Here is a 21128-nt window from a genome sequence, read left to right on the forward strand (position 1 = left end):
CTGACATCAGGTTTGTCTTTTACACCTTCACAAGATCTGTAGCATGAATAGAACAATACAAGAAATCATCATGACCATCATATTCACATCAGGATTGTTTATTTCCAATGATCTGAAAAAATTATATACAAAAAGGTGTCAAAGCAGCAAAGTGTGGCGGAAATGTGAATGTTTCAAGAAGATGCAAACTGTTTAATGTCAAAAACAGACAGCTAAAGATGTTAAGATTGCACACTGACAATTGTTATACTGAAGGATTATTTCTTTGAGGAGATTTGAAATCTGGAGGACATGGACGTCTGCTACGCTCGTACGTAGATCCTCGTGCAAACCACATCGTTGGCTCCAAAGATCTGAAACGAGGTTAAGCAGCATCTTAGTCATCATGAGACTCATTATCTAACTTCTACACACGCACACACAGCGAGGAACAAAACTTAACAATAACAGATGCTTCCGCACAGCTGCATCACATAACACGAGAAAGAAATTGAGATCCACACATGCTATGTGAGATGTATTGAAAATGCTGAGCAGGCTCAGTTTATTCTTGTGCACACAAGATTTTCATATCAATTTCTGTAATGATGGGAGGGGTCTCTTCCTCTAATGACAATGCCCTCATCCACCTGGCAGTGGGTAAATGAATTGTTTGAGTATAAAAATGATGTGAATTGAGGCGCCGGTTTAGCTCAGCAGTTAAATCAGCGGCCCATGTACAAAGACTCAGTCCATGCCCTGGGTTCGACTCCCACCCTCGGCCCTTTGCCGCCTGTCATCCCCGTTTCCAACACTGTCCTCTTAATAAATACAGGCATAAAAGGCCAAAACCATCTTTAAGAAATTATTCAAATTCGAAACTATAGCCTTTGCAGTCAATACATCTCAACCCAGTTGAACACCTGTAGGAGGCTTGGGCCGACATGTTGGCTGACATTGTTTCATCCCTTTGATAGAGTTGCAGAGACTTTCTGAACAGGACAATGCATTTCGAAACAGACCAAACTGTAGACACACCTGTTTATTCTGTGTGTACAATATGCAGTTCAAAGTAACTGTTCCTATATATGTTATTTTAAAGCTACCGCAGTGCTGGAATAACTCACTACAATAAGATATTAACTCGTCACCTCACCTGCATTTGGCCTGGTTTCACTTTTTTTTTTTTCTCCATTGTTTTTTCAGAATGTGTCTTTTGTCCAAAGAAATACACTTTCGACCTCAGTCCTATCATGCTATATGGGGAGCTAAAGCCATTATGGTAGCAAAAAAATGCAATTTCGCTCTGTGCCTTTGGAGGACGCTATCCGCTTCTCCAATGGGCCCTGGAAAACCTCCGCCAGACTACAAAATACGTCATCTGGCGGAGGCCAGGGAGCTCACTCAACTACACTTCCTCAATCTAGGATGACCACCTCCGATGTCATGTCCCGTTCAAAACCGTCAGGTTTGAAATGTAGACTGTAGACCTGAAGACTTTTTTCGACGATCCACCGGTATATTCTGGTCATATTTCTGAACGGCTCTGACCCTTGACTGGAAAGTGGTAGTATTTCACTCCAGCGTCTCTCACTGGGCCGTTCCTTTCAGAGGGAGGGGCGCAATGCACGCTGGGTGTTGTAGGAATGTAGAATGGGCGAAACCACAAGCTGTTTGTACAACTTTCTCCACAGATGTGGTGCTGATTTCAAATATTATTGCTTCTATCGCTTACAGAGAACACCAGCTTTGGCTGACAGTGGCTTTTTCCGGGGGCGAATTGCTCATCTTAAACAACCTATAACCAACAATAAAACAAATACTTAAAATATATTATACATCGGACAGTTGGGGAAAAAGTGGCTGCAGATCAATCAATAAAGATTTCTCTCTAGTATTCTGAGTTTAAACTTCATGGCTGTAGCCCCTAGATTTGTAAATACTCTGATAGAGTCCTAATATTTATATTTTCTGCTGCTTTCTTAAATTTCCACCATAAATAACTTAAATGCTGGCTAATACCAGAACCTTAATTAGACACTGCTGCCTGCTACAGAAACAGACGTGACAAAAAACTGATATTAAAACGGGGAAGAAGCATTGGATGCCCCGGGTTACGGGTGGATGTGTCTGAATCCAAAGATTTATGGGAGTCCCAGGGGCGTAGCGTTACGGCTCACTGCAGCGCCACACATCATCATTACCTCGGGCTATGAGCTGTAGCGGGACGGAGGGTGAAACAGGCCGGCGCTGTAAAAAAATGAAGCCGAGACGACTCCATCTGGCACGTGGCGCGATGCCGAGGGAGACATTAACCAGGGGTAACACCAGGGTCCATTGGCATTTCCCAACATCGTGATCAATGAGACCAATTAAAGCCCGCAGGAGGACACACACTGATTTGGACGCCGGCACCATCACAGCCACACAATCTCTACTGGCTCCCGTCTCATCATAAAGTAGCCGATGCAGGACTGAATTAATCTTTAAAAATCAATGGTTATTGGCTTGAAATGTAAAGCACGTATATGAGGTCCCCTGCATGGATGAGCGAAAGAGTAGTTTTTCATTCTCAAGCATTTATCCGTTTCTCCCTTTTACTGTGGACTCTCCCAGTGGTCATTATAGTCCTCCCATCTCAGAGCGAGTGCAGTCAGCCACATGCTGTCTTCATTAAGCCTCACATCCATCCGTCTCTCCCTGAGAGCATAATTTCCTCATCTGCTGGCCGCGCTTTTCTTCGAGTTTATGTATCTTTTTTCTGTTTACACTAAAGAATTTATCACATTTGTCTGCGAGCAGAGGGGAGAGGGAACTCATGTCAGCAGAAGATGTGTTCAGTCCTCTCTGTATTAAAGTTGTACTATTTAATATAACAGCAGTGAACAGAGGAGCGTTTACGCCTTTTGTTTCTTAGCAGCGCATCAAGTGATGTGTTAATTTGAGGGAGTGATGTTTTAATTTGAGGGAGTGATGTTTAAACAACAGAACATCAGGGAATCTATCTGATCTCCATGTATGTCTTCACCAATGATCCAAACCCCACATGCCTGTCAAATTACAGCTTCATCGCGCCAACATGGACGGACACACACACCCTTATCTTGAATAAAAACACATTTGGTCCCGTTCAAAGCTCTGCTTTCAGTCCAACTCTCAGCCCCTCTCAAATATTTTCCTGATTGCCTCTCTGCAGAGGCACGTAGCCGTAAAGAAGAGATCTCATCGCAGCCAAACTGGACTCGGCTTTGTTGTCCATCTGGACCATAAATCCAACCAGGCCCAGATGTTTACAGTAAAAAAACTGCTTTGTCTCTGAGATCTTGAAACTGCCAGGAACCAGAGTGTTTCTGATGGATGTAAGATCATGAAGAGCTGTCTAACAGCAAACTTATGGCAGTGAAATGTTGATTTAGTCCTTTGAAATCTAAAAGAAGTTTCCTTGTGGAGTCTCTGAATGTGTTGCTGCAAACTAACAAGTCATTCACTTGTCTTTGGCTTTTTTCTTTGCTGATGTTGATCCTGCAGCCAACAGCAAAACAACCTCAGATTTTTTTATTCTGGTCAATTTATTTTATGAGAATATTTCATTTAGTACGATTTAAATGGATGTCTTCCTGTTTTTCCTTCAAATCAAAGCATTTTAATCTGCTGTGTCACGGATACAGGCATGGTCATCCACACCCACATTTGGCAAAACATAGGAAATGGATAGTTTATGCCAGAGGCCATGAGAGATCAGAGCATTTTCTATGAACTACGTAGCATTTTGGAGAAATATTCACCAGATCATTAAACATTCCCACATCTGGTGTCACCACCCAGATATGGCCTCTCTGTTTGGTTTCTGCTTCTGCTGTGATTCAGCCTGACCATCAACACTGTAAATAATCTTAATTTGCTTTCTTGTCAAGAGTAAGATGAGTTCAGTTCTTTCGTAGAGGATGAAGAAAACCAGAAAGGTTTAATATTTGTGAAGTTAGACCTTGTGATTTTTGCCACATGTGCTTGAAAACTTGTTGAAAGCTGTTTTTACCTTCGCACAGAGCCTGGCTGATTCCCCCTATGACTGTCTTTATGCTAAGCTAAGCTAACCAGCAATTAGCTGCACTTTCATATTCCTCCTACAGACATGAAAGATGTATCAACCTTCTCCTCAAACTCTAACCAAGCTGATCTTTAAGCTGATCCCTTGTTTTCTTTTTGGCACAAAGAGAATCAGAAAATGGCCCATGTGGTGAAAGACAGCGATCTCCAAATGTGACACCTCATCCCACAAAACATCCGAACATCTGTTCATTGATCTGCAGAGAGTTCAGATGAAAATGGGAGTCATTGTTTGGACATCCTTTTCGGGCAGGTGGGATTAGAGCATCTGGGAGACAATTTTATAAAAGAAAACAAGCAAGAGAACTTTTTACTTTACCCGAGAAAACAAAAGAGACGACGATGAAGAGACGTGTAGCGATAGAAGCGAGAGACTGAAATGATCTCCGGGTGCAGAGACGCCTCATATGCTTTATTACTTTGAGTCTTCAGCTGCACTTTTCCGTCTGGTGTACAACTATATTTCTAGTTGCAGTAAACTAAACAAACCAACTCACCAGTATGAGTTCGTCCCCTTTGAGTTCTCGGCTCCAGAAGGTCTTCGGGCCGTTCCCGCTCAGAAGAGTCTGTTTGCAGTAAATCTTGTTTTCTGTTTCCCAAGTGGCCAAGCTCTGCAGAAAAGCACAGTTTAATGAGGTTTCATATATCTAGTCTCTCACTTTCACCTAGCCGATAGCCGGGAGATCAATGAGGACTGTGTGTTAATCTTTGTCCCGTCAGTCCACAGGGGAGTTTTACATGTTATAGCTCACCTTTTTATTACATTTTTAGCTACTTCTCTGAAGCCAGTTTCCGTAAATTCTGTGAAATATGTGACTCAAAGGGATATTCAACCTATTTTACTGACAAGAGGAGCCCTACCTCGCCCATGTTGTTTGTTATCTTTGGCTCTGGAGGAACATTATCTAAGGAAAAGTGCTATTGGATGCATTATGGGAAATGTTGGATCTAATATTTGGGGAGTTTGACACAAGCGAGGGACGTACAGGCAGGATCTGCTGCTTTGTTTTTGTTGTCTGTCTTTCTGAAGTCCCCCAACTTGACAAAAGAGTATTGGCCAGTCCCTCGTTCTTTAACTCGCAAAGAATTGAATCTGTTTGTCCAGTTTTTTGTTTTTTTTTCAAAGCAATATCCCTGAATAACAGTGCTTTGGACAGCTCTTCAGAAGTCCTGTAAATATATGTGTTCAGATGCTATTGGGTATCCCGAAGACTCTTTTTATACAGGAAAGGAAAAAGTCAAAATATCCGTCTGTAATGTTAAAGTGGACATAGTTTAGCTTTGCAATCAATTTTCTATTCTCTGTTGGTAAAGTTTGTTTCATTTTAAAAATGATATACATATTTTAATTTTTCGAGTGTGGGATCCCTCGTGGAGAAAACATGGCTGCTCTAGGATCGGTTATTCTGCCTTATATGTACGAGCCAGAATCGACAGGAGGTATCGGAATTGTAAGTTGAAATCTTGACAACGACTTGACTACAAGCTCGTGCAAGAAGGCCGCCTGAGGTGAATGACGATTGGTTGAAGGTTCTACGTAGAAACCTGCAGCTGTTCTGAACGGCCCATTTCAGAGGCTACATGTTGTTCTGGAAAAAGGCGGAGTTATTCAGTTTTCACTTTTTCACTGTGAACAATAAACACCCAAAAATGTGAACCACATGCACAATATGAGAATATCCTTTCAAAAGATGTGGCCACACTAATTAATTCATAGATGTCACAAAGAAATATAAATTCAATGTGCTTTTATAAGTTCACTCTTTAAATTAAACTTACCTTACACTTTCTCCCGTCCACCGTCTCCTCATTAAACTCCTCTCCGATGTTAAAGTTGATCTCCGTGGTGCGGACCGTGGTCGAAGTCTTGATGTAGAAGTGCTCGCCGTTCTGCTTTATCTCCACATGGGGTTTGGATGCAGCCGCCACTGCCACCTTCCTCAGCATGGCATTCACACCTGAAAACACACACACGGCTACCTGTGAGCCCAAAGTATAGATATCAAGTTTTACCTGATGTACAAAACCTCACACAATTTCCACTTCACTCCATATCCAATCATCTCACAGTGAGCTCTCGCCTCACATTTTTTCGGTCTGCCTCTGGCGCCAAAAGAGTGGTAAGAAAAAAATGGAGTTTCAGAGGTGACACGTTGTTTATTTACTTCAGGAATGCACAAAGGCAGAGGTGTCTGTCTCAGGCAGAGTCACGCCACAGTGGAAACAAATCACCTTTAAGCTGTCAGGTGGAGATATTAGATTATAAAGCAGTTTGTTTTCATATTAAAGAAATGATCCTCCAGCAGCTGCAACTGAGATCGTTATCAGCAGATGTTGCAAATGTGGAGGGTGCAGTGACAAGGTGATGAGAGGGTGGAATGCTGCTGGGCAGTGCTTTGTTTAGCTCTCCTGTACATCATGACGGATTCTGTCCTCCGATCGAGTGGAAAAAAACCATTAACCCTCTCCGTGACACAGTTACAGTGCAAACAATAAGATGAGAGAATGCTTCAGTCCGTTTCCGATCCATCCTCCCTGTAGTCCATCATTTAAACAATGCATGACTTCATTATCTTGATCTGTGATGCAAACCAGTTGTAGTCCACTTTGGAAGAAGCATTTTTGCTGTAAAATACGCCTCCTGCACCCACATTTTAATATGAAAAACTATTAAAGCTGCAGAAAATAAAATGCTATCATGGAGCCAAATTGGACTCATAAAAATGATGCAAAACGGTTTACAAGAACATTTAAAACTGCAGTTTTTTGAGTGGATTTAATCAATTCTTAGGCTTTTTCACCGTCCAGGACTCTTACAGTCTACACATTGAGTCAAATTTATTATCAAGTGTGATGCATTTTTAGTTTTTTGCAGTTTTTTACAATTGCGAATCAAAAGACTGCATGCATTTCAAAAATAAACATTCACTTTAATATCTGTTCTCCAGGTGTAGTCCTCTACAGTGCACATAATAGACTTCTGGAAGGTTTATCCATTTAATTTTCACTCACTAATCCAACTCAAACCATAATAGGAAAAAAGTAATTTATTCTTACCCAGGGCTTTGAGCAACTCTTCAAAATTCTCGCTGCTCTTCATTTTCCAGGTGCCTTCAAAATTGGGCATTTTTCTTGCGGGGTTTTGGATGTGCGTCCTGTCGTCCGTCTCCTTTGCTCCTTTTCTTCAGACTCTTTCTCTGCCTCCGTCCGTCCCTGTGCTCCCTCCTTCTCTCCTCCCTGTGATCAGTGATCCCACACAGCAGACCAAACCCCCCTCTCTGTCTGCCCCCTCTCCCACACATTAATGACACACACACACACACACACACACACGTTCTTAATGGTTTATTCTCATTAGAAATGTATTTTAATGACTGTACTAAATTGTGATTCAGCTGGATCGCCTTGATGTCTCATCTCATCTCCTCAGTCATCTGATCTGAGGTTTAGGAGGAAATTAATGGTGCACGTAAACAGATATTTAGTCTTACAGCCTTTTAGTATCCATCTAATGTGGCACTCGCAGCTGAGTTAGAGGGTTTATAGGAACCTGTTTTAAAAGGTCAATTTAACCATCCAATGAATCTAGTCATGCAGACAGTTATGGTTTTACTTGTCCAGGTGTTAATGTATTAGTTAAATTTGTCTCCTCCCCAGTACAATCGAGATGAATTGAATTTGTCCTGTGCCATTCCAGCTCATAAATATGACATTTTATTTATTGAATATGAATTGTTAACTTTCAGAATTTGACTCATAATTAGGATCTTTTATCTCAACTTTAACTTTCTATCTCATAATTTAAACTTTTTATCCCACAATGGTGACATTTTGTCGCCTAAAATGAACTTTTAGTCTCATAATTAAAACCTTTTTATCTCATAATAATGAACTACTATTGGGATATTTCTATTATCCAGGCTGAGTTTGGATCATTTTTCTCTCTGGCAGAAATATACTTCCATAAGTGAGAACTAAAGTTTTGGTTTTTTTATTATTGTAATTGATTAACGGATTAAATGATCCTGAAATAAGATGAAAAGAGTCTAGTAGTTTAGTCCTCTATACAGCTGTGGTAACCACTTCGAGATCTGGACAAATAGAAGAGATTCATATGCTTGGAGTCTAATTATACATTCAATATTCATATATCTTAAGTACAATAAACAGTTGTGGTTGCTTTATATGTTCCTGCCCATGAAAGATATCCACTCATACAGTAACTTCAGACTGAAAGGAAACAACAAAATCCATCCCTGCTCGTTCTGTGTAAAAACATACTTTAGTTCAGCTGTTGTTAATTTGAGGCTTCAGCAGTGTAAGTTACACTAACCAAGTGGGCGTCTTCCAAAGTTGAAAGCTTTTTAGGGCAAAATTCCCCAAATTCTCCCTCATAACTTCGATTGAAATCACATTAGGAGGGGATCTTTTCCTGACCAATATGGAGAGGAGGAACGATTAGAGCAACCAAAGTCTCTTTTTTTATGTACATGCATGCAAGCAGTGTTTGAAGACTGAGTTAAAAAGATGTCCTTTAAAGATTAAATATTTATATAAATTCATATTGTACGCAGGCGTGGAGGGCTCAAGGCACTGCAACTCAAGGACACGGTAATAATGATTTTACAACACAGATAAAAGAAGCTCCTTTGTGATACTTCTGTCCTCTGCAAAGAAGATTACACAACACTCTTTTCAATGCAATTCTCCTCATACTTTGACTACCCCACCTTTTATCACACACACACACACACACACACACACACACAGCTGCCACTATTACATCCCATGAGAATGAGAGGCCCTTCCTCTCACCCCGGCCAGCTCAGATTTGTTCCTCTCTGACGGCCCCTCATCCATCTCTTTGACAAAGTGCCTTCCAGACACGGCTGGATAATTAATGTACAGAGCAGAACAGGGAGCACTCTGTCATCCCACCATGAAGTGTCAGCTCAGAGAAGGCCTCCCTGTTTGTTTCATTCATCAGAACATTTGTCTCTCACTGGTTTTATTTCCAAAAGGGAAAGTGAACATTCGAGGAGGAAATGTGAGGTGTGAGAGCATCGTCTGCTGCCATCTATCGCCCTGATTATGGAAAATAGGACTTTTTCTCACTTAATTTTTTATCCCTTTGAAAGGTTAAATTCAATTAAATTTATTGGTATTAAAGTGTCACAAAGACACATGATCAGATATTTGAACAACATAAAAACCTCAAATATCAGCAGTCCATTTTATTCAGGACCGTTTTGAAAAGCCCAAAAAAGTATCTCTTTTGTGTGATATAAAGTCGGTTGTATTCTTTTTGTAATGTTTATAATAGCAACTTAATCTTAAAAATCCTGGTACTAGTACTCGTACTGATTGTTCCAGCGATCTGTTTACCTCCAAATCAGACAAATCTATCAGTAAAAACTGGATTTAATCCTTGCTGTCTTTGCCGCAGTAGATCCTTTCATCTCATGACCTAACTACCATAATGAGACGTGACCTTCTGTGTCGGAGTGTCACCTTCAATAAGATGTATGACAACATCAAGGGAACACATTAACTCCTCCCACACCTCCTTATCTGCACAACAAACCCCCCCGTGCACACACGAACGCACAATATCGATGTGGTCACAGAAAGCCTCTTCCTGTTCTTATGTAACATTTGTAAATCAGACACACACTAGCCCTCAATCACTTTTTACCATTTCTAACCCGTACTTATTTTTTTCGTATTCATTGACAGGAAGTACCATCAGTCAAACGGTCGCTGTGCTTTGTCTGTAGTGATGTCATGCATTGTTAAAGGTTAGAACAGATTCTGCTAAAGCTTGTCATGTCTCTTCAGTGTTTTGGTGGGTTTTCACATCAAACACAGACAATAAAGAGACAGCAAACTAACATTCAGCGTCTTATAAACTTGTTCACAGCCCACCTGGATTGTATATTATATTAGTGTTGGGAATTACGGCTCTTTGACGGGAGCCGAATCTTATGGCTCCGTCCATTCCGATAGCCGTTCATTGTTCTTTTTTCTCTTTTATCTGCAAAATAATCACAAGGATAATGACAGGGTAAGATTTGGATCAGATTCAAACTTAGACATTCCATCAATATAATTTCAATTCGCATTTATGGACTAGGTTTAGCATCAACTTGCATTGTAAACATTTCACAAGGTGGCGCCATATCCCTATGTTGGGCACAACGATAAAAGGAACGGCTCTTACCTACGATTGGTTCCCGTCGTCCGCACCAAAGAGCCGTTCAAAAGAATCTGATCGTTCGCAAAAGTCACAACACTATATTATAAATCCGACAGGGAGATTTATAAGCTTACCACAGAGATATAAAAATTCCCATTTACTGTAAGTTGGCTGAACCTGTTAGCCAGAGAGCTGAGACATTAATAATATCATGTCTCATTCAGTACATTTCTATATATTTTTTTCTTTTTCCGTACCTGATTTTAAGGGCTCGGTCTTAAAAATATGTTAAATGTTTTTTAATGAAAAACAATATCATCTTTCTTGGCACTAATATTCATGTTGATATCTGCCTCAAAAATGTTGGGCTTAAACTGGGCTCATTTAACAAACCTTTTATGCAAAATTCTCACGTCAAAACCCATATTTCAGTGATTTCACATTCTGAAATGGGATCAGATAAGACAGGACGTCTGTAATCAAAATATATATCCATAAAACAACAGATTTTATTCTATTCATAAGAATGCCCTTAAATAAGATTGTGCATCTCATTGTATGAACACACCTTTTTATTTACTGTAAATACTGAAAAACGATTTACCTCATATAAATTAACACGTCTGTAACATTTATTTTTTTTCCATATTATTTCAGCAACCTTTGCACTCATCATTGCACCATTGTCTCATGTAGGCTTGTACATATTAGTTTCACATTTAATGTTTAATGTATGTTGTGCATATTAGTTTAATCTTTCAATTCTTGTACACAGAGAGCGAAGTTACCGTAAACGGGAGTCAAATTCCTTGTATGTGCACACACCTGGCCAAGAAAGCTGATTGGTTCAACAGCCTCTTCTGAACTGCAAATCATAAAAAGATGAGACTTTGAGCAGTTGTGAAGATTTATTGAGCAAGACACACAGAGACAAAACGTGGAGTGAAACCACATTTTCTGTACATGACAGTCGGTCGATTGACAACAGAAGACATAATCTCCCTCTCACGGACGACATTTTTAGATCAGACGAGAGCTGTGCAGAGAAAACCAAAACTCAAATGATTATTTTGATCTATTGCAGATCTTATTGTTTGTTTGATTCCCCTCTCTCCCACACAGCTTGAGGTTTTAGTAAAATATGCATTTAAAAGAGGAAAATAATTGAAATAAACTTAACATCTGTGCGTGAATCTACAAAGTATTCCAGAGTTCATCTTGATAAAACCTGAGCAAATCTGTTTGTAACTTCAGACAACACGATGGGATGTGATGACATCACCTAAACACACGTTTTCCTTCAATCAAAATAAAACAGCCTTTTACATTTCTCTTTGAATATTTTCTTATACTTGATTTTATTTTGAAAAGAATCACCCGTTCTCATGAGTCATTAGGAAAAACACAAGTTAAAGAAGCAACAAGCTGCATCTGGAACAAATGGAGGAAAAACATAATGTTTGATTTTGATGTTTGGACACTTCAGTGCTCACAATCCCCCAAAAAAGAAAATACATTAGGTAGAACACATTCCTTTAAACATGTTATTCACACGATTTACAAGAAATATACAATCACATTTTGTGCTGAAAAGAATAAAACATTTACATTATTGCACTCAAACATTTCTCAACAGGGAAACAGCATTATTCCTGATTTCTGCTCTTCAATCTCCCTGAACTCACCGATTTTAAAAAAGAACTACGTCAGTTATGTTCAACTTCCCGCTCACCAAATGGGCCGTTTATTTATCAGCTTCATCACTGCAATATCTACAAAGCCAGACTGACAGCAGACTAACATGTTAGGAGAGTGCAGATAAAATTTGTCAGTTTGTGACTCAGTTTGAGCCGGTTACAAGACTACTGTAAAATAAATACAAACACAGAGGCTGCCATGATGCACAGATTCTAAACCTACTGTTCTTACACATTTTCAGCAATAAAAAAACAAAGAGCAGACTGTTGGTCTTGATCACACTATGAAGGCAGCAATTTAAAAAGGCCGAAAGAAACTGCAGAGCGGATTTAGAAGCCATCATGGCGAGTTTAAGGAAATAAATACTTAGGAAAGACTTGTTTACTGCTGAGGTGAATGCGTCATCGTGGTTTATACGACCTCTCTCCTGGTCCTGATCGAAACTTGGTTTTTATGTGGGTCTAACAGCCCAAACACAGGCTACAACAGTAACCATGTGGTGTCATAAACCATCGAAAGTAAAAGCAGTCAGTTAGCAATCAAACTCTTCTCCACTGCAAAGACGCTTGACTGTTTTATAGCTTTTTTTGAGTGACACATTAAAGGCAGAATGAGTTGGATGTGCCAGTTGTAGTTTGTCAGCAAACTTTAAAGTTGGCCTCTCCTCCCTGGCTCAATAAGTTCAGCAATCTTGAATCCAACAGCGTTTTTGCTGAATGTTGTTGTGATCACAAGTAGAGCGCTGGGACATGTACAATCTGAAGACGGTGTGCCGGTGTGATGCCAAAATAGCCCCTGTGATCGGCGCTGCCATCTTGCGATGGTGACGTCATATGGAGCCAGAGACTGCGCAGTAGAGATTGCCGAGTGAAGCGGCCGTAACAACTTCTGCTAACCCAAACACACACTTAACTTACCGAAAAAATAGCAAGGATCCTGCACACCGGCGTGAGAATAGCTTCTCTGTGTTGGTCTGAGGTTAACGTTCACAGGTATGGAAACTTCAGTGACTGTAGTGATTGTTTTAGTTACGTTTCACCTCTGCTCATCCGGAACTGATCGGCTGCAGGAGCCGAATTTGTCAACAGAGCTGTCAATCATCATTTTGACAGCATCAAATAACTAATTAAAATTAAAATGAACACTTGAACGTGTTTTGGCTTCACTTTTAGGGAGCTGTCATGTCGTCCATCTTTTTGTACAGACTATGTGAGAAACGGTTCAAAAGGCCCATTCTTGAGGTACATTTTTTTCTTGTTGGAATGCTACCCAATCAGGTGCATTAAGTCATTAAGACCAGTCGTATTAAAAAAGGCAGCGCACTTGCGTAACACAACATACAAAACAGGGTGTTTAACACAACACCATTCCCATTAAAATAAATGTTTTGCTACATTTTGTTGGGGCTGAGCACTTCCATGGTGACAGAGGCAGGGCGGGGGACACAAATATCTATATCTAATATATATGGATGTCGCCACACATTTCTCATGAGAGGGATTATTAAGAAACTCCTACTCATTCTGCCTTTAACTTTTAGTTTGATGACCAGATATAGATAACAAATTACATAAGCTACGATTTGTGTGAATCTTTCAGTGTTACAACATCTCAGTCACAACTTTTGTTTGCCCTAAAAAGCAACAACAAACATGTTAAGCAGCGACACAAACAAACTATGAACCTGGGTCTCATGTGAATGTTGACTGCTGTTTAATCAGAAACTAATCTGTTGCTGTGAGACAAGTCACAGGAGTTGTTGTTTGAATATACTTCATTTTGTTCCCCAGGCTGTCGTTTAAAACAAACCTCTCTCATATTCAGTGTTCACAGGAGGTCTAATGTGAGGGCTAAAATGGCACATGGTCCATATATATCCTTGCCTAAGATTCTTCTACCAGTGTCTCGAGTCCACCAGCTCGGGTCGCAAACTCAGTTTTTTTAGCGTCTCATAGCCAACCACCATGACGATGGCGGTGGGTGTGGAAGAAATGATGCGCGCAGACAGTCCTTTGGTCATTCCCCAGAAGCCTTCCTCTTTGATCAGCTGTTTGAACGTTTCGATGACTGAACTCCTCCCTTCAACCTAAACAAAACACACAGACAGAGCATGTTGACTTGCTTAATTGAGGCCATAACCTACTGTCACAACTTACCACAGAGCTGGGTAATATATGTAATCGTTTTCAATATATAATGTCTACATTGAGTCATTAAAAATGCTTATATTGGTTATTTTGAGTGAAAAGCAACATAGATTAAAGCTGCTTGTACGAGTTATCTCTGTGCTGTGAATCATTCAACATGACAGCCCCTAAATGACCCCAAATGCACAGTAAATTATGTTACCTGTACTCGGGCTCTGACCACATCCATGGGGTTGGTGACAGTTGAGGCAGTAGCAGCAGCAAGAGGTCCGGCCGTGGCTTGTAGAATCAGATGAGGGCAGTCGCTTGGAGCCAGATTAGAGAGCTGCTCTGTAAAACATTACACATGCAGATAGTAGATTAACCACATGGCAAGGAGTGGTGGAATAACAATTCTTACTAAAGATAAACAAATGCACTGGGGACATTGAAAAACACAAGCTCAAGGTCTTTAGAGAAAGCGCAATAATTGGTTTAAGAAAACTCAAATTCCATCTGCTTACCAGCATAGAAATGATAGAAAGGCCACCAGACAGCACTGTTTGGGATATAAGTGAGTAAAGAAGCCACATATCCCCTGTAGAAGCCCCGGAAACCATCAGCAGCAAAAATCTGAGACATAATGTTCCTGGTTTGGCCGAACACTTTTTTAGACTTTCCTGCCTCTGTGTTAGCATTCAGTCGAAAGCGGGTAAGGTGCTCCCCTTGGCCCTGCATCATCAGCTGCTGAGAGACAACATCTATAGGAACGGTGATGCTCTGAGCAACCAGGGAGGCTGAGCCGCCCGCCACCAGTGACTTGACCGTATTGTCCTCAGAGTACTGGGAGACGTACTTCCTCACTAGCTCGTAGGTGGTTATGTAAGCCTGGCCTGAGATCAGCGTGAAGGTGTTGACCATGAAGCCCCGATAAAGGCCCCGAACGCCCTCCGTCCGCAGAATCTTGAAGAAGGCATCGAATGTGCCGCTGTAGAGTGATTTGCCCCGCTGCACCTGCAGCCGAGTGCGGATGAGTGTGGCCGGGTAGACGGTGGCCCGGATGGTCATCGTCATGAACACCCCAAAGGAGTAGAACTTCCTTTTGTCGAGGTCCTCCCACTCGATGATCTGGATGTTTCTTTTCTGCTGCATCCTGTCAGCTGTAGGTGCCCCCTCATCAGACTGATTCTCGCCTGACAGGATGGACAACAACAGTGAGGTCAGTAATCCAGGTCTTACTATAGTTTTATAAATCAATGACTAATACACTCAAGGTCATTCTTTTTTCTCATCTTCAGCATGGCAGAAAAGGTACAAGAGAATGTTATTACACAACACACACAAGTAAAACTATGAAAGAACCACTTTTTAAACACTGCCCACTAACATAGACACATTAGAGTACCACAGTATTACCACAAAACATTTGCAAGTAATTGTAAGCTCCTCTTTATTTCTTTAAGCTCCCACATAATATGAAAATAAAACCCTCCTAATGAAAGTATCGAAATAGAGACAGCAGTTTTAATCTCCCTGATCTTAGCTTGAATTGACATGGTAACACAAACACTTACTGTGCTGTTTCTTCTCCTTGATCAATGACATTTATCTCGAGTTGTCTTAAAGTGACAGTTCAAAGGTCATGTTAGAGCTTTCCAGCTATGTTGATCGAAAGATCCAAGCAGCTTTGGCAAAGACAGCGAGACATGTCGGTGTTATGACCGTGTTCTTACAAATTTCGTTTTTCTGGTCCCACGGAAACGTTAGCTGAACATCGTTAGCTAATAGACACCAGTGGCAGTCAGAGGGCACAGTGTTCCCGAAACGATGTGAAGTCAGCTGAGATCTACGGGACAGTGCCGTGTGCTCGCTCCAAACTCAACAAAGTAAGCCAAACAAAGGCAACACGGGTATTTTAAAAAAAATGTTGCTGTCGCCACCCACTGAATGTTGGTGTGCTTGAGGCTTGTATTAGCTAACACTAAGCTAGCCTCGAGTTTAGCATTAACATCGGTATTATTAACAGGCACTTACTTATTCGGACAGATGTTTATTTCAGTGTCATCGCCGTAATTTCGATCAATCTTTAACTTTCGTGTCATCAGCAGATTAATACATTTTGAGTTTTGTCATTCAGACCCTTAAAGCTAATACAGTTATAGCGACATGAGAATTAGGTCTTTACTAGCTAGCCAGCGAGCTCAGTGTGAAGTTACTTCCTGTTCCCATTCAAACGCTATGCCGCGTAACTAACCAACGACGGAGCAGAGCTTCTTCTTCTTCATCTCTTTTTAAAGTGTATAATGTGTCCAGTGGTGACTTTACTGCGACCACCTGGGCTGGAGGAAAAACACCACGTCTCACTAGATCCATCATAAAACATTCATCACAATGGGGATTCTTTCACTTTTGGAGGTAGTTAGTGACTACCTATATAGTGCTTTTTTATGTTAAAAAAAAAATGAGGTATCATAATAGTACAGGGATAATAACCGATGTTTTGGATAATAATACAAATAAAAGGAATTGTATATATCGTACAAAAAAAATGGTTCTAATGGTAGTTATGGGCCTTAAATAAATATGATAGTATTGAATAATATAGAACAAAGAAGAGGTGGTGGACAAAGTGTCCATGAATGAGACCAACGAGTCTAAGTTTCGCAGAATTAAATATTATGGTGCTGTGAAGCCAAAATGTAATGTCCCCGTATGAGGATGCAGGGTCTCAGGAGATTAAAACCTTTAAAAAATAGTGTCCAAGTACTTCTGGTACTGGTAGTGGAAAGCACCTTACTATCCACATCTTTGTGAGGTTGGCCTAATATTACAGAATGATCGGTCCTCCTACAGAAAGGTGGCGCTGCTGAGCGGCTACCACCGCCACAGGATTCCGGTCTGTGTGTGTCTAGGAAGCATTAAACTGAAAGTAGTGGACCTCTCAGCCTGTGGAAAAGTACGCAAGGTAAGACTCTTTCACACAAGGTAATATATTTATATTTTACTTTTAACATCAGTATTGTTTTATTCTACCACAATTTTAGAGTATACGTTCAGTTTGACAGCGCCAAATCGGACTTTCTTCATTGTGAACTAGTTAGCTAGCATGCTAACAAACTAGCTTGTTCGCATATTGCAGATTCATTCTGCTCAACTGAAGTTAGCTAGCTAGCTAGCTAGCTGTCATGTCCTGAGGCACAGAGAAAAGTAGATTCTAAACGACTAATACTGTTGTTGTGAGTTAATGTGTGTACAAAACCATAAAAAATGTAACACTTTTTAAAAAAGTGTTATACAATAGTACAAATGTTATATTATTACTCTTTAAATGCTGCTGCTTGACCAATCATGTTATAACTGTTGTATTTTGCAGGACAGTTTGATTGACGTGTAAAAATGGTAGGTGCTTTTATACTGAAATATAATTATTCCGCATGTTCATAGCATGCTACTGCTTGTTTTCATAAGTCCTGTTTTTTTTTATACATATTTTTGTTGTTCCTTAGTCTCGAAGATATGACTCCCGAACAACCATATTTTCTCCTGAGGGTGAGTCTCATTTCGTTTGGACTACTTGGTAATAATATTGCAAGACATTATAAAATCCAAGATGCCTGTTATTATCCCCCTTAGCTTTACATCGTATTAAAAACCTTATATTTCTTGTGCAGTATATTAAACAACTGATCCATAAACCTGGTATGGTCAATATTTTGGTATTTGGCATCTTGTTTTGCCAGAGATACTAAATCTTGAATCAAACTTAAAGTTTTGTGGATTTAACAGCACTTCTCCAGGATTGTTTGGGTTTGTCAAGTGCATTACATTTAGTTCAGACTCTTGGCGTGAATCTACTTTACATAATTTGAGATAAAAGTTTTTGTTTGACTTGGTATCATTTGTTTTACAAATTAATCTCAACTGTAGGCCATGTAATACAGTTGAAATCACTGGAAAATAAAACTTGTATACAGTTAACTTTATCTCACTGGCCCGTGTGTTTCAGTTATACTAATCTCTAAGGGTTTTGGTTGTTTCTTGCAAAGTATGATCAGTACAAACTTTGTGATTGCATTCTACAGGACGCCTGTATCAGGTGGAGTATGCAATGGAAGCGATCGGGCACGCTGGAACATGCCTGGGGATTCTAGCTAATGATGGCGTGCTCTTAGCGGCAGAAAGACGCAACATCCACAAGCTGCTCGACGAGGTCTTCTTCTCTGAGAAGATCTACAAGCTCAACGAGTGAGTGAGCTGAACTACAGAGGGACTCTTCCTCTTCCAAAACATCAAAATCATCCTGTCTTATGTGCTAACATTTACTTTTGTCTCATTTGTGAATGTGAACATCTTTTTCAGAGACTTGGCCTGCAGTGTTGCTGGCATTACATCAGATGCTAATGTACTGACAAATGAGCTGCGGCTAATTGCACAAAGGTGAGTTTCAGAGTGAATATGCCAGCCAGTAAAATGTTAGTGTTGTCCCATAAATATCTGTTACGTCTTAGATATTTTACAGACAGTTTTGAAATAATTTTTACATGAGTTAGTCAGTTGCAGTAAATGAAAAATATTTACAAGCTTATTTGCAGATTTTTTATGACTTGCCTCTAAATGTTTGTGCTTCAGTTTCTACCCATTTATCACACTCAACACCACCAACCATTAAGCCACATCATTTCTCCTCAGATATCTATTGCAGTACCAGGAGCCAATACCCTGTGAGCAGCTGGTGACAGCCCTGTGTGACATCAAGCAGGCGTACACACAGTTTGGAGGTATGATGCAATGCAGTCTCCTTGTCTAATTTATTGTTGTTGCTGATGCAATGAAGCAGGGTAATTAGAGTTCTTCTTTAGAATCAACATTTTGTCATTGGTAGACATCTGCCCAAAACAGGTTAATGCAACCTTATCACAAGTCATTTTGATAAACAAAACAAAACAAAAAAAGAATATCGATGGTTTCCTCTGATATTTGTGAAAACTGGTGGATGGATTTCAGCACTCTGTAACAGCTCTGTGGTTTGTATTAACAGGTAAGAGGCCGTTTGGTGTGTCTCTGCTGTACATGGGCTGGGACAAACACTACGGCTTCCAGTTGTACCAGAGTGACCCCAGTGGCAACTATGGAGGCTGGAAGGCAACCTGTATTGGCAACAACAGTGCTGTAAGTCTCTCGACAGATGCACCAGTCAGTGTTGTACATAAGTGATTTAGTAGTCAGCATGCTGGTTTATTGTGAATGTCAGGTTTAGTATGAGCTATGTAGTGAGCTATTTTCAGTGACAATTATGTGGTTTTAGTATAAATTTGGCAACATATTATGATGAACTTTTATATATTTGTCCTATGTATGTTTTTTGATGTGATGATTTCTTTGGCGTCAGGCTGCAGTGTCCATGTTGAAGCAGGACTACAAAGAGGGAGAGATGAAGTTGACCTCTGCTCTGGCTTTGGCTGTCAAAGTCCTCAACAAAACAATGGATGTCAGCAAGCTCTCAGCAGAGAAAGGTGAGGCTCAACAGTGGGTTTTTGAAAGTATGAATTTGTAGCACTTCCGTCCAGCCGTACTTCAACAGTTGCTTTAGTATATGGACGTTTTTTTACTCCATTGTTTCTTAAAATGTTAATCTCAAAGATCTCAGTTTCGTTCTCTTTGGCGGCACCTATGGCAATAAACCGTAATTGTGGGAGCACACTTCCCAGATATCCAGACAGTGTCTCATGTGTGACGTCCACGGTTGGCTCCGGTTGTCACTCTTGATTTTCCTCGCTGACGGTCGCTTTCCTTTTCAGACTGTTTGCCTTCATCTGAGCGTCCAATTTGTTTCTTTTTCTTTGGATTTTCACTTATTTTTGAAGTTGTATCTGTAGTCATCCATCTTTTCTTTGTTTGTTCAGCCATTTTAGATTACTGTTTACTCGCAACACTTGCAGAGAGCGGAAAAGCAGCCGCTTAGTTCCGCCTACCCTCTCTGGCAGACCAACCACTGCTGGCTGATGGAAAACGTGTCACTAACTGGGCGCCGCTTGTGATTTTTTTTCTGTGAAAGTTGCACCAGACACCCAGCCTGTAGTACTGCAAAGGTGTTACGTCATTCAGCGATAATGACTTAACAGACATTTATTTAAATGAAAATCCTTAAGATTATTATTTTAAAGTATTTGAATTGCACTTGCTTGACTTGTATAATAACATTAATTTGTTTTGTGTGACTGTTTCAGTGGAAATTGCCACCCTGACACGGGAAGACGGCAAAACAAAGATCAAGGTGCTGAAACAGAAAGACGTGGAGGAGCTCATCAAGCGACACGAGGCGGAGGAGGCCAAGGCTGAGAAAGACAAAAAAGAGAAGGAGCAGAAGGAGAAGGACAAATAATCATTTTTTTCTCATTCATGTCATCAAATCCTGTTTTGTTTTGTCTTTTACATTAAAAGTTTTGAAATTCAATAATTCTTGTTTAGGTGTATTTATTTACACCTTCAACACCACCAGTAAAACAGCTTTTTGTCATTGATATTGAGCAGATAATATTATATTTCGTATTCATCCTTTGAAAGGAAATTTTCTTTATTGATCCAAGAAGTTTTCTGTCACTTTAAAGCAGGAGAATCTGCAGTTTAACTGAAAATCTGAGGGGGTTTTTTAATCACCACACGATGGAGCCATTACTCCTGTGGATGCACGTTAATAAATTGCCTCTTGTGTCCAGAGGCCCAGTTTGCATTACCAGTTAGTGTCTTGCATCTCTGCCCGATTCCCTTTTTGATGTTATTTCTTCTATTTACCACTAGATGGCGGTAGTGTTCACTGATGACATTTTCTAGGGGTTGATTTCCTGTTCTCTACTCAAGAAAAGTGCCTGATTAATTTTTTTTTAAGATAACAGCATTGAAGGTATTTTATCTTCAAATTGTGCAAAGCTGGAGGTGAAAATGTGTTACAGGTCTAACAGCTTATATTAAAGGCCTGTATTTATATTGAATCAATCAACAAGACTGACTGAGCACAACAACAG

General features: G+C 40.2%; 3 protein-coding genes across 4 annotated transcripts; 1 reads left to right on the forward strand and 2 right to left on the reverse strand.

Moving 5' to 3' along the window:
- Positions 1–118: 118 nt before the first annotated feature.
- LOC138590090 (cellular retinoic acid-binding protein 1) lies at positions 119–7267 on the reverse strand. The gene is made up of 4 exons (XM_069660650.1): positions 7144–7267; positions 5866–6044; positions 4584–4697; positions 119–353 (listed from the first exon to the last, which is right to left on the reverse strand). Exons 1-4 carry the CDS (start codon positions 7211–7213, stop codon positions 303–305), a joined length of 414 nt encoding a protein of 137 aa, XP_069516751.1. The 5' UTR covers positions 7214–7267; the 3' UTR covers positions 119–302.
- Positions 7268–11188: 3921 nt separating this feature from the next.
- slc25a44b (solute carrier family 25 member 44b) lies at positions 11189–16296 on the reverse strand. Of its 2 annotated transcripts, none has more exons than XM_069657924.1 (4): positions 16141–16296; positions 14631–15299; positions 14330–14457; positions 11189–14066 (listed from the first exon to the last, which is right to left on the reverse strand). In XM_069657924.1, exons 2-4 carry the CDS (start codon positions 15256–15258, stop codon positions 13875–13877), a joined length of 948 nt encoding a protein of 315 aa, XP_069514025.1. In that variant the 5' UTR covers positions 15259–15299; positions 16141–16296; the 3' UTR covers positions 11189–13874. The 2 variants fall into 2 exon arrangements, with proteins under 2 accessions (XP_069514025.1, XP_069514024.1); XM_069657923.1 differs by having other exon boundaries at positions 15681–16296.
- A 683-nt stretch (positions 16297–16979) lies between these two features.
- On the forward strand, positions 16980–20513 carry LOC138586912 (proteasome subunit alpha type-4-like). The gene is made up of 9 exons (XM_069657925.1): positions 16980–17071; positions 17480–17505; positions 17613–17655; positions 18189–18351; positions 18466–18543; positions 18796–18884; positions 19145–19275; positions 19496–19619; positions 20334–20513. The coding sequence occupies exons 2-9, from the start codon at positions 17503–17505 to the stop codon at positions 20486–20488; spliced, it is 786 nt and encodes a 261-aa protein (XP_069514026.1). The 5' UTR covers positions 16980–17071; positions 17480–17502; the 3' UTR covers positions 20489–20513.
- The last annotated feature ends 615 nt before the right edge of the window (positions 20514–21128 follow it).

Source organism: Semicossyphus pulcher, unplaced genomic scaffold (genome assembly GCF_022749685.1).
Source record: "Semicossyphus pulcher isolate SPU_LCO1_2020_fin unplaced genomic scaffold, fSemPul1.0.p SCAF_1, whole genome shotgun sequence".
NCBI classification, from domain to species: domain Eukaryota; kingdom Metazoa; phylum Chordata; class Actinopteri; order Labriformes; family Labridae; genus Semicossyphus; species Semicossyphus pulcher.